At 38.1% G+C, this 14,212-nt stretch overlaps 1 protein-coding gene across 3 annotated transcripts in view; it reads left to right on the top strand.

Moving 5' to 3' along the window:
- The first annotated feature begins 2,399 nt into the window (after positions 1-2,399).
- cadm2a (cell adhesion molecule 2a) overlaps positions 2,400-14,212 on the top strand; it is a 439,927-nt gene continuing 428,114 nt past the window's right edge. Inside the window, exon 1 of one of the 3 annotated variants that reach the window (XM_053644758.1) lies at positions 2,400-3,018. In XM_053644758.1, coding sequence (XP_053500733.1) covers positions 2,958-3,018 — 61 coding nt within the window. In that variant the 5' untranslated portion in view covers positions 2,400-2,957. The remainder of the gene's footprint in view (positions 3,019-14,212) is intronic. The other 2 variants (XM_053644760.1, XM_053644759.1) reach the window with 2 other exon arrangements.

Raw genomic sequence — 14,212 nt, 5'->3', positions numbered from 1 at the left:
GGTACAATTTGTGCAGTTTTATAAGGAAATTAGCTGGTAAGTTTTACTGAGCATCTTGCACAACCAGACACAGTTCTTCTGGAGACTTTGACTTTTGCACTCGCTTCTTATTTTTTGCAGCAAAACCCAGCAGCCTTGATTATGTTTTATTGTCTGAAAAGTGGCAATATGCTGCTTTCTTTACTGACATACAAATATTTTTCTGTAACATTTAATTGCGTGCTGTAAACTAAAGTTTGGAAATCTAACATGTTTTTTGTACTGACTTGATAACGTAGAAGTCATAGAATAAAAAATCTATAACAAAGTTTGTACAAAAAAAAAAAAAATAAAAAATAGGGTGCCTAAGACTTTTGCACAGTACTGTATATCATTTAAGGGTTCCCTAAAAGGGACAAACTGAACCCTTTATATTATATTGAACCTAAATTTCCATTAATGAACAATTTTTAACTTTTTGATTTAGTTGAAACCATGCTGACTTTTTTACAATATCATGATATATATATATATATATATATATATATATATATATATATATATATATATATATATATATATATATAGTGTGTGTGTGTGCGTGTGTGTGTGTTCATAAATACCATGAATGAACTGACATACACTTTTGAAATAAATAAAATAAAATATAATAATAATAATAATAATAATAATGTTCTCATTGTACATCAGAATGGGGGGAAATGTGATTGAAGTGACTCTGGCATGGTTGTTGGTACCAGACAGGCTGTTTTGAGTATTTCATAAACTGCTAATCTTCTGGGATTTTCACACACAGCAGTCTCTAGAGTTTACACAGAATGTAAGCAAACAGAAATTCAGTGAGCAGCAATTCTGCTGGGAGAAACGTCTTAAGGCAGAGGTCAGAGGAAAAAAATGACCAGACTGGTTAGAGCTGACAGGATGGCTGCGGTATCTCAAATAACCACTCTTTATACCCATGGTGAGCAGAAAAGCATCTCAGAACACAACCACATCACACATTGAAGCATGAGACTACAATAACAGAAGACCACATTGAATTTCACTCAGTCTGAGGGTACAGTGGGTAGAGGTACACCAAAACTGGATAAATATTGCCAAAGCTATTTTGTATTACCCAATACAATGTAGTCAACAAGATGATGAGGTGCTGTCAGCTGTGTTCAGTGGCTGCAGGTTACAGCATTAATCAAAAATTCACATGTGAATAATCACACATGCTTTTATCACACAGGGCTCTCACCTCTGGGGTTGGGGTTTGCATGTAAATGGTAAATGGTCTGCACTTATATAGCACTTTTTTCCAAAGCTCTTTACACTGTGTCTCATTCACTCATTCACACACACACACACATACACACACCAATGGTAGCAGAGCTGCCATGCAAGGTGCTAACTTGCCACCAGGAGCATCTTGGGGTTCAGTGTCTTGCCCAAGGACACTTGGGTTCGGCATGTGGAGTCATGTGGGCTGGGAATCGAACTGCCAACCCTACAATTAGTGGACAACCCGCTCTACCACCTGAGCCACAACCGCCCCTCTCATTAGTTCTCTCATGCTCCAGGGGTTTCCTCCCCCAGTCCAAAGACATGCACTATAGGCTGATTGGCATTTCCAAATTGTCCATAGTGTGTGAATGTGTGTGTGATTGTGCCCTGCAATGGGTTGGCACCCTTCTAGGGTCTACCCGCCTTGTGCCACAAGTTCCATGGGATAGGCTCCAGGCTCCTCCGCAACCCTGTGTAGGATAAGTGGTACAGAAAATGCATGGACATTTTTCACATGTAATTGACTTTCTGTATGCATGTTTGCATGTTTTTTTTTTTAATATATGATGTTTATACACAATTAATTTACTTTTACTGTTAAATTTTCACATGCATGGCAATGATGAATGATGTACAACTGGCTATGGTTTAATGCAGAGCTATAGTAGAGACCTTATGGAAAAATCACACTCACATGATCATAATATTTTCCACACGTTCATACTGTACTAACATCCTCAACAGGTTATATTTTTATACAGATGGTACTCTTAGTCCTTGACCTAGTGAACTACTATAAGGAAGTGGATTCGATAGACACTACAACGCACTTCAACACAATTCTGTACATCGCTCTGGATAAGGGTGTTCATTTAAATCTAAACGGAAATGGATATATACGTGGGAACTCAACTGAAAACAAGTGAATGTGATTTTTTTCATAAGGGCATCACTATAGCCTTCACCTTGTAACTGGGTAGAATCCTCAAGTATCTTTTACCTTTAAAAGCTCATTAGAGGTACATTAGTGTCCTTAGGGTCCAGTTATATACCTTAAATCATTTTTAAAGGTACACAACATTCACATTACCATGGAAAAGATGCACATTAAGGTAGAAAAGATGTATCCTAGTGACAAGGAAATGTACAGTGTAGTACTTTTTTTCTGAGTGTACACCGTGAGATAGATAGAGGAGATGTGACCAGAGACATCCAAAGTAGAGAAATGCCGATAAGAGCAATCTACACACTGTGGCATCTGTCTGTAATCTGCTAAATTATCCATCTATTAGAGCTCGTTTATTTGTATTTGTTATCTGTTAGAGCATGTTGTAATATATTCTGCAAGCGCGTGTAGCAGGTCGCGCGTGTGCTCCATGCACGCCCCGTGATTGGTCAGCGTCCTCAGTCTGTCAAGCCGCGTGGGCGTGGTTTCAGAAGCTCGCGCTCCGAGAGAAACGAGAAAGACACAGAGCTGCACTCTAGCACACACGCACACGCGCAGCGCTGCGAGCCAGAGCATCTCTCCTCCGGTGGCACAGCTCACTTCTTTCGCCGAAGCCGAAAAACGACGTAGTGGCACCGCGAAGTTGCTCTAAGGAGCCGGGGATCGAACGCGACGCACACCTGGATAAGCGCGGAGGGAGCAGCGAAGGGACCAGAGCGCGTCGATTTGGAACGCGAACATCATGCTCGTCAATCAGCACATGCTTTTCGCCTTGTACGGCATCTGCGGGATCCTGCTGAAAGGTAAACGTGCCTCCAACTTCTCTACACCCAACGGCGTCTTGTTGTAATTTACTGTTACTGTTTCGAGGAAGCTGGCTCAGCATCGCTTCGTGTTGGAGAAGTGCACAGGAATGCCACACACACGCACGCGCGCACATGTATACACCCGCGCGCAATTATGTACGTGTACATGTACATATAGTGCCTTATATGCTTTATCCGTATTTACGTATTGAAATGATCCTTATCTATACAAGTGTCCATCATTGAGACCCTATGCCGAGGTGGAAACTCATTCTGCCTCAGCGCTTGCACTGCACTGACTCATGTTTTGTAGGATATTCCGAGTCAGTGCATATTGATATTTCAAGCTCAGGAAAACTTTGCGTTTTTGATGATCGGGTTGGTGAAGTTACCTCAGGGCTGAATGGAGGCTTTTGGGAACGACACGAGCAATCTTTTCATTTCATTATCATGCCGCAAGCAAATGCATTCTTTGGCACAGCTAATATAGTCTGTTTTCATGTTGAACCAGAACCATTTTTTTCTGTTCTTCTCTTTTGGCTGTCATTTATAATGTGTAGTTGTGTTATTCCCTAGCGGTTAGAGTGCTAGACTAAATTATGCCACCTCAACACAAATGCAGAAATGTTAAGCAAATGTTAAGGCTCCCTCAATGCTAATGATTAACACCCCCCCCCCCCCAGTTACCCTGACGGTTGGACTAGAAATTAGTTCCCATTGGTTATGGTATTTCCATCACTTGGGGTCGTAGTAGCATCAGCTGTATTTGTTTATTTATTTATATATTTTCTTTACCCAGCCACACGACCTGTCGGATTAGTTTTTTGACAGAGTAAGCATAAAATGAAAGGCAAACTAAAGCAAGCCTGCATTAATATCTGCTTAATGAAATCGGTCTAATAGTGAAAGCAGTTAATGATCTAGAGAATCTCTATTAGATGTCATTAAATGAGTATTTCCCCCATATTCCCCGAGTAGCCAATTTTACATTACCTGACCTCAAGTAACTTTTTGCCCTTACAAAAAATAGCCTTCTGATCTCCTCAATTTGGAAATACATCTGAATTTAGAACTACCAACAGGTAGGTGTGTGCATGATAAAGGAGTGTTTATTGCTAAAAAGGTAACAATGTACAAATCTTCGGGTGACCTCAGATGATCTCAAGTCGTGTTGTTGCCTAGGGACTGGTCACACGCGACATTGTGTCAAGGGGCGTGGTCACACACGTCATTGTTGTCGAAAGGCGTGGTCACCTCACAAACCAGTGACATTAAATGTAAACATTTTTTCCCCACTATCGATTAAATCACCAATCTGTCCCTAACTTTCTGTAGTATGTTATAATAGAAAAAAGGAGAAGAAGAAAATGATCAAACAGAAGAAATGCCTGAAAGCAAACCAAATTTATGGACAACTTGTTTGTGTGACCTTGATTCCCAACTGCTTTTCTATCTGACAAATGATGAACAGGTTTAAGAAAACTAATACCAGTTCAGATCTAATGTACCCGTCTTCTTATCTAACATTCAGTATCTCTGACTGACTTAGCAGTGAGCTGTGATGATTAGTCCATGTACTTGAAATGCATGTAATCAGTCTCATCTGTTATATCCTTCAAATGAGTGTAAATATGACCCTAGCGTCGCAAACTGTTTACATATCAAACATCTCGGCTCAAGGCAAGCATCTGTGTGCTCCGTCAGGCATCTGTGTGCTCAGGACACACGCTGCCATGCATAAAGTGTGACTCATGTTTGCTCGTGTGAGAAGGAAATTGAGATAGAGAGGTACGTGTACACATGCATGTATGTGACGCTGCATGTTTTTTGGCTTAATACCTGGAGCTTCATATTGATGCTCAGTTAGGTCCATTAATAATCACAGATAATTAAGCACATTCCTCAAGGCAGCACATTTAATGAGTTGTCTGTGTTAAGCGACATATTGATCTCCCAGAGCCTTCTCACTGCCCGTAAATCAGCCTGTCTGCTCCACCGAGTGCGTGCGGCTAACTGAGCCCTGTTGAAGCCCAGCTAGGCTCAGACTACCCACAGCAACACACGCATACACATGTCGTTAATGCTAGGATGAACCTTTTACACGGAATAAGAATTTTGCAGCCCTAAACAATTTGTGTGCTCATTCGTAGAGGTACTTAAGAGCTTTTGTCACTTCGTGAAACTCATAGTTTACATTCCACATATTTAAAACTGGAATCCACAAAATGTTGCCACTAAAGTGCTGCAACTATGCTTTAAACAAATCACAGTCCAGCTGTGTCTCACAAAATAGTAAACTATCTGCACTGGCTAAAATTCAGCTTTATAACTGTGCCAAATAAGAATTATGACATGTACATCAGTGCAATTTCCTACATATATCCAAACTATGACCAGGCATTTCGTATTTAATCTCAGTGCAGCACGTTGTGACAGCAGCCAGAGAGCCTCAGATGATATTCATACATCCATTATTGATGCCACCTGTACGGATGGGTTTTCCTTTCTCTGTTATAAAACTCAGGTCCAGGCAGACCGGGCTCAGAACTGCAGCCAGGTGCTGATGAGCGTTGCACTTATGGAGAGCATGTGGCAGGCACAAGGGCCATTTCTTTCCTCGCTCTGGGACTAGAGAATAGCTTGAATCCAAGCTTCCTTCTGCAGGCTCATATTGACTGTTTACAGTACTATGCTGTACTGGTAGAATCAATTGTTACATTTGAATATGATACTTTTTTAAAAAATATTGACTTATTTGACAACAGTAAATTCACATTTGTGAATTAAATGTCAATTTTCACCTTCTGTGGTTTTATACAGTAGGAGTGCATAATGTAAAGCTGCAGCTGACATTCATTGTCTTTGTGAATATGAAATAATAGACTTATTAATATTCAAAGGCATTAGAATATTTATTTACTTTTTCATCATTATTATTAGAACACACATTTTAAAGGCACATTACATTACAGAAATGCCATAATTCTTTGCACACATTTAGTGGCTCCAAACTCACAGCTTCAGGGTCCCTGGTTTGATCCTAAACTTGGATTACTGTATATGTGGTGTATATATTCACCCAATGACCATGTGGATTTCCTCCATGTTCTGTGGTTTTCTCCCACCTCCCAAAAACATGCCAGTAGGTGGATTGTTGACACTAAATTGCCCCTAGATATAAGTGTGTGCAGTATTGTGTATTCCTGCCTTATATTCAGTGTTTCCAGGGTAAGCTCCGAATCCTCCGTGACCCTGACCAGGATAAAGAGCTTTCTGAAGATGAATGAATGTGCCAGACTAGCTTTTCTCATTTTTTATCCCACTTCTGTTTATTCACAGGGACAATATTATGGAAATGTGGAGCCAAATGCGGCTGGTCAGCCTGTCCTTCGAGCTCCAGTAAATGACACTTGGCTATCGATAAGTGGAGCAAACACAAATGCTAAGGCAGATACGAGTTGAACAGCTTCTGGCTCTTTTGAGCTTTATACGTGTGTGAGTGAGCATGTGGGTGTGTTGGGAGGTAATAGCTTTTTCTTCATCGTTGCTCTTCTGTCTTTGTCATTCAGCAAGCGTGCGCGTGTGTGTGCAGGTGAGCATCGGCACAGGTGAATGTGATCAGACAGGTGAGAAATGGAGAGGCACGTTGTGGCCTGACTGGGGTGAGCTTTTGTTTGGTGTTTATTTCTCAAGGAATAGCCTCTGTTTTCCTTCAAAAGCAAAGAGACATAGGGTGCATGGCCCCTCTCCCTGTGCACTCCCTATGTGTTTGCTTGGTTGATTAAACTGGTTGGAGAACAGGATTACAGGTGAATGTCCTCTTGCTTTGTACCTTGGTGTGTTTCCGAATGGCTCACAGGTACAGGTCTGTCTGTATCTTTCTCTCTTTTGTTCTTTCCTCCATGTTTATTTTCCTCTCTCTCTTGCGCACTCTCTCTCTCTCTCTCTCTTTCTCTCTCTCTCTCTCTCTCTCTCTTCTGAGCATCTGGTTTTCTGAACCATCCCCCACACCACCCCACCCATAATGTGCCAGTGTAGCTGTGATCAGGCAGGATTTCCCATGATCAAAGACCCTCTTTTGTTCTTCCAGGTGTTGGGGAAAGTTAAAACAGAAAGTAGGCGGAGGCATCATCGAGTCCTCTTCAAGAGAATTTTTCTTTTATATTCAGTGTCAGTGTTCACTGTCATCAGCGCTAAGCCCACCTTTCTCCCTCCTACTGTAATGTCCTGGACACAGTCTGGCCTTTCAGGTTGATCTGCAATACTCCAAAATGAAAGAGTGCATTTTGCACCATTCATAACTGATCAATTCCACATTTACAATTTTTAATGTTGTAATCATATCAGAGCTCCGCATATTGGCTGATCTGATCCAGTAATGACATCTTCACACATAATCAATTGTCTGCAGGTTTCTTTATCCAAGTAATGGAAAGGCAAAAAGGCATGATAGCAGCATGTTTTAAGTTTCAAGAAATGCCTCTCTCAATATTAGTTGTGGTTTAGTCGTGCTTTTTGTTTTGTTTTTTTTACATGTACTTCAGTCCTGTCTTTGCCTCTGTCTTATCATGGATTGTTTCCCTAATGTGTGCACCTATTCTATATTCAGCCCTTAATTAGTCTACATACGCCTGCACTATTGTCTCTATTCTGTTCATTGCGAGTCTGAATTTCTTATTTCTTCTTCTTGTTGCTTCCAGGTTTCTGACTCATGCCTATAATTGTTATGGATTGTGAATAATACTTCTTTTTTCTGATGTTGCTGTCCTATTTATTGACCTGTGAATTGTGTCCTGCCTCAACTAACCACATTACATTAAGATACACTGTGTCCTGTGTTTATATTCAAGTGTTCATGGAACAGAATAGATCAATGGATCAGATTGGAAACTAAATCAAATCTGATAATCATGCTGTGTTTCAGGCCAATATGAGCCCTAATACTGACAATCGGTATCAGATCAGTACCTATATTTGAAGCTAGATTTAAAGCAGACATGCTTGGTGAATGGCAAAGTGGTTGTATTTTAGTTTGAATGCTATGTGATTTACCTGTATGGGAAAAAGAAGAAATAAGCTTTTTTTGGTTATTGTTGTTTATCTGATTTTTCTGGTTGGTTCCAAAGCATCTCTGCTAATCTCTGTGAAGTCACTGTTAAAAAGTCATTGGAGCAAAGTTTCTACAGATTTATCACAACATCAAAAGTCTCAAGTCTGAAAGGGATATAAACCTCCCACAAACATGTCTGAGTCTTTACATCAGCATATTGAAGGACAAGGTCTTCCGTCTAGAGCCCTGAAAAGAAGCCATTCCTTTTCATGTCTTATAGTCATTTTTGAGGCAGAGCTTTTCAGGCATTTTATAAGTCATAGCTTTTCAAAGAGACAAAACAAAAACAATATTAGACATACACAGAGGATGTGACCCTGGGAAAATGAAATCAAAATAAAGACCTCGGAGCACTGGACCTGAAAAAGAGCTGTTGTGTTCCAGATGTTTTTGTAGATTTGGCTGTTTTAATGATGATTCATGGAGAATTAGTGATCTCTCGCAAATTATCTACTCTTTTTTTTTTATTCCTCCATGATCTTTCAGAAAAAGGCAATACCTGCTGCAGGGGCTTGTGGAGGGATTGGGCAATCAATCATGTTTATTGACGAAGCCAGATGAAAGCAGGCGTGCGATGGAAACGAATGTCCACGGCAGAGAGGGTCAGTAAATCAAACAGCCTGAAATAACAGCCTCCGGCTCGTCTACGCCTTGGATTACCTATAGAAATCTGTTAGCCTCTGCCATCGACCATCACTCCCTCTGTAGCAGCCAGCTTTTCTTCCACGCATAGACAGTGACACATTGTTTAAAGCTGGACACATAAAGTAGCGAGACAATTCAACTTTCTACTTCACAAGCCCAATATTGCTGCCAGCTAATGTGAGGCTTAATGACATTCGGAGTCACACTGAGGACATCATTAAATGGCAGTGCGATAAACAGACCTATATTCTCTGTCACACATTGGTGGATGGATGAATCAAATGGAAAGCCTTGTGTAAATAATGACAAAGCTACTCATGGGTACATACTGCACACTTTCAACAACTCTGACAAAGTTTACTTTTCTGTTCTGTCTTATAAGGTTTTTGCACCAGTATATTACCTTGGAGCTGGTGATAACAGTGTAGCATGCAACATGTACGGTTTTATGTCTGAGTCGCACCCTTTTCCACTCTTCCTCTATCTCTCTGTATTACATGTGGTGTGGGCAGTCAGGGTTTCCTAAGGCCATCTGCCTCTGCTAGATGGAATTTAACACCTGCAAATGCAGCAAACAATCAATTAATCAGAAACTACGGGGACCATGTACCTGCCGAAGTGTACATACACACAGACACACACAACATTGCACGCCTACTCATTTACACTCTTGGACACATGATCAGTCCTCCTTATGCAATATTGAAAGCCAAAACACTATACACACAAACATGAGTTTTTGCTTTTACTGTCCGATACAATGTCTTGCTTTCCATAATATTTATAGAGTTTTATGGAGTTTTATAAAGTGTTCCTACCTAATTAACATTTCATTGACAAGGGAAAAAAGTGCTTTTTACAAAAAGACAACAACTACAAAATGTGTAATGAAGGGAATGGAGGAAATCATTATCAAAATCAGCTGGTTAATTAGAAACCTCCCTAATAGATAACTGGCATTAATTTGCACATTTGTAGAGAACTTTTGATAAATGTTAATAAATAAATAAGTTACATGCAAGTATGCAAGTACCACTATTCTCTTCTAAAAAAAAAAGTCGAAGAGGTTAATTATTTTTTTTAATAATCATCAGCAAATATTTAAGTAGTGGTAAAGCCTTGGGGGAGAGTGATGAATAAATTAATAAATGAACATGAATACCATGAAATACTATGAATAAAGAAAAGCCAAGTTGACACTTTAAGGTTGTTTTTATCTCTGCATTTCTGCAAACAAGTGTACACAGAGGGTTGGTTGAATGTCTAGTTGATTCATTTTTTGAAATATGTTCACAGTGTTATTAGGCTAACTTAGGGTCATATCCAACCAACACAGGTCTGACCTGTTTAGGATGCATCCTTTATTATACGAGAAACATACTAAATAAGTAAGTAAATACAGTAAATATTAATTAGTTATTAAATTAAATTAATTAATTAATCAACTAACTAACTAACCATAATTCTGCTGCCTTGAAAGTGTGTCTTCAGGTTGTTGCCTTGATAAATTTTCAGCTTAGAGTTTTAAACAGTATACTTATTTGTACATACCTGTAATTGCTCACTATAATAAGAGAGTGAAGCTTCTTTATTTTTATGTTCTTATGTTTTTTATGTTCTGTGGTCAGTCTAGTGAATCATGTCTTGCCATGTCTCAGTGTGTGTGGGTGTATGTAAGTGGTCCATGTTTTTAGTATTTTTATTGTGAAGCTAAAGGCAGTTTTTCAGAAAATAAAGTTACCAATCAATGAATGGCAGTAATGAATATTTTTCTTAATTTTGCCATGATAACTAGTCTAGCTATTGATCTGCTGTTAATTTAAGTCCAATAGTGGTTTACTGTCACTAGCACACTGCTTTTATTCCACTTATTCTCAGTTTAGAGCACAAATGTCTGTAATTACATTTCAAACACATGAAAAACTTTTGAGGCAGAAGATTTTTGTTTCTTTAGTTTCTCACTTTGCTAGGTCTGTAGTTGTCATATTTGTGATGTGTCAACAGTGCTGTTGTTCAACTGTGATATGCCATTGTAGGTGTCCAAATTTATATTTTGATACATTTGTACAGTTTTGCAAATTGGAAAAATCATCCATGCAGGACAGATTTTGTGACATCTACAGAAGACAGGGCTTAGCCTGCTGACTAGTGATTGTAGTAACTGACAGAACATGTGATATAAATGCCTATATATGAATATAACAAAATATTACACATTTATTATTATTAATAATAATTGTAACCTCAACCTGAATTTTGCCAGCAAAATAAGAATAAAAAAACCTGTAGAAAAAGAGCCTACTTTCAGAGAGCCTACTCTGCTCTGAAAGGTCAGATGTCCCAGTCTGTTGTGATTGATCTACCGCTTACAGCACAGGTCACAAAGGAAATGCCCACTACCATATCTGAATTTATCATATCCATAATAATGCTGGTTTTAACTTACCAATTTGAGCCCAATAATGAGCCCGATAATGATGCATCGCAAGATCAATCCGAACCACCATCGCAAGCATGACGAGAAAAGGACGTTTCTCAGTGGTAAGTTTATATGTAATTAGTGAGTTAGCCTGTAAGTAGAGGCTAACATGCTAACAGCTGTGCACTGGCTATATATACGTATACAACAATATCAATTTGAGCCCAAGTGTGATAGTGATATGTCGGAATATCAACCCGAACCACCACATAAGCATGACGAAAACACTGACGTTTCTCAGTGATAAGTTTATATATAGTTTGACAATAATGTTAGCAGTGGCTAACAGTTAACAGGCTAACAGCTGTGCACTGGCTGTATATGTATACATAACAAAACCATGCATTTGGAACACTCGGTAGAAAATATATATATATATATATATATATATATATATATATATATATATATAGATAGATAGATAGATAGATAGAAAGATAGAAAGAAAGAATTAATCATACTTACAGGTTGTGATCCAGAGGCGCAAGATGGTCCAGATAAAGTGGGTATGGCCCCATGTTTAATGAATAATCATTTCACAAATCCCACGTTGACTTTAGCTAGATTTGAGAAGCAGTCTTCCATGAAATGACTTTAGTTTTAAAATGAATTCTAACCACTGACGTTTTACATCCTCATCCCTTTGGAGTCCATGCAAAGTGGTTTTGCTTTTCCAGTCCAGAAAAACATGTCTTCTATCTATAAATCTTTCAGGATGCAACCTCAACTGTAGTGTTTTTGGGCGGGTCAAAGTACACGTTGTTTGTGAGCAGCCAGTGAAGGCCAGAGGCAGGTTTTTTTGTTACCAAATTACATAGGTTAGTTCAGGAAGTAACCCTGGAATGACTAACGACTCGTTTCAGGTGTTCAGAATCGGTTCTTTCTTTTGGGAGTCAATAACTCCATTAGTCGTGCACTTTTGATTTTTTAAACTTTGCAGACATTTTACATTCACAAACAGCTATATAACACACTACACGAAAGGTAATATCTGATAAAGCAAAATAGGTGCACTTTAACCATATTTCCCTACACAAATGCTAAACTTTATTACATGCAATGCAATACTATTCATGTTCTAATAACAAGCTTAAATGGATTAAGATTTAAAAGCTACAGAATAGCCTGCTGAACTACAGCAACCAATATTCCAACACAACAAAACAAACCACACCATGTTATATGATAAGATTGACATTTCTTAAATTTATATTGTTATAATTATTTCAAAATGACTCGGTTGCAGATTTCTCTAAACAATAGTCATCTTGAAAGATAAAAGACAATAAATTAGATATTGAATTTAAACTTTAAGTTGAAAAGTGAATTAAAAACAACCTAGCTTCCAGTCAAATTTCTAGCTACAAAAGCCAAATAGTATACTGCAAAGGTAAAAACGCTTGATGCATTTTAATTATTAAACACATATGCAGCACACACCCAAAATAGCAATCAATCCTAAATAGATCTTTAGTCAACTCTGATATATCCTGCATAGCTTCCTGCTTTGCTGAGTTCCCAATGAAGTGTAACACTGTAAATACAATGTAGAAAAAAAAAATACTGCACATACAGCCGTGACACATTCCAAATGATTTTAAACACAATAAACTCTTCATCTCACCATCCTGTGTGTTTGTCTGAGAACTGTGTAAGAATGTGTGGTGTAAAAGGCAATAAATACATAAAGAATCTATGATAATAAATACATTATGAAACTATGACATTTCATAGACCAAGGGGTCTGTTTATTCTGCATGCAAGTTCAATTATTCATTTATAAGTTATTTTAAAAGTTATCATTCAAATGTATTCAAACATCCAAGATAAAATGTGGCACAATTTGACCTTTCTTTCCATAAACACGTATGAAAGTGTGTATCAGTGTAGGGCAAATTATTCACATGTTCTTGTGGGGAAGGGCTGCTTTGAGTTTGTTTTGGAGAGTGAAATGGTATATGCAAAGAAAACACAACGAGAGAGAGAGAGAGAGAGAGAGAGAGACATGCATTTATAATGGTTATAAACACATGTCAAACTTAAGGCTTGTGGGCCAAATATATCATGCTGCCTCATTTTATTCAGCCCATAGAAACTTGCAAAGAAAATTACTGAGACAGCCCGTAGTACTCAACATTTTCACACTAGACCAATAATATCTAGAAATCACACCAGATCCATAGTGTAGTAACCGTCTGCGTTCCACACGTGCCACTGTATTGCGCACAAAGGTTTATATCACATCTCACTGTATTGAAATTTTGATTAAAATGAATGCCTGTCGGTTCATGAATCTACTGTATGTGCTAGAAGTCAGACCAATGTGTAGAAATATAGAAATAATTCAGAAATGTGTCAGGCTTATTCAGTGACTCCAAATCATGAAATGTATCACTCAGTGTCAAGACCTACAAATATGTTTGAAAAAGTAGTTGGACTGAAAAAATGGGATGATGGGAGACTAAACTAAAATTTGTATATTCCCAACATACATGATACAATTCTGAGTTCTTCAAAAATCTCTTTCTTTCCATTTTCGAAATTTGGAAAACAGTTTTAGCATGCATAAGGGGTTGTATGACTATTATGTTTTATTAGGTATTTATGTTTTTTTAGGTAGTGGACTACTCAACTAGTCATCTTTTATATTATAAAATATTATGAGTACAGTTCATACAAAGTAATATCAAAGTGAAAATGTTCCATTAAAGCAAAAGAAAATATATACAGTATATACCACTTTCCCAGTGTCATCTTACATAATGTGCTGCTGACTGTAGAATTGTTTTAATCTTGTCTGAAATATTACATTTATACTGCTTTTTCAATCTGCCTACATACCTTGACCATCTGTATCACTGTTTTTGATTAATCAACATTCCCACAGCAGCGACTAGTGAATGACTAGTCTATATAACCTTTAAATTATATTAAAAGAAAAACTTTAATCAGTATAA

The sequence above is a fragment of the Ictalurus furcatus genome, chromosome 16 (genome assembly GCF_023375685.1).
Source record: "Ictalurus furcatus strain D&B chromosome 16, Billie_1.0, whole genome shotgun sequence".
NCBI lineage: Eukaryota > Metazoa > Chordata > Actinopteri > Siluriformes > Ictaluridae > Ictalurus > Ictalurus furcatus.
The sequence above is the reverse complement of the archived record's forward strand: the minus strand, read 5'-3'. Positions and strand labels throughout refer to the sequence as shown.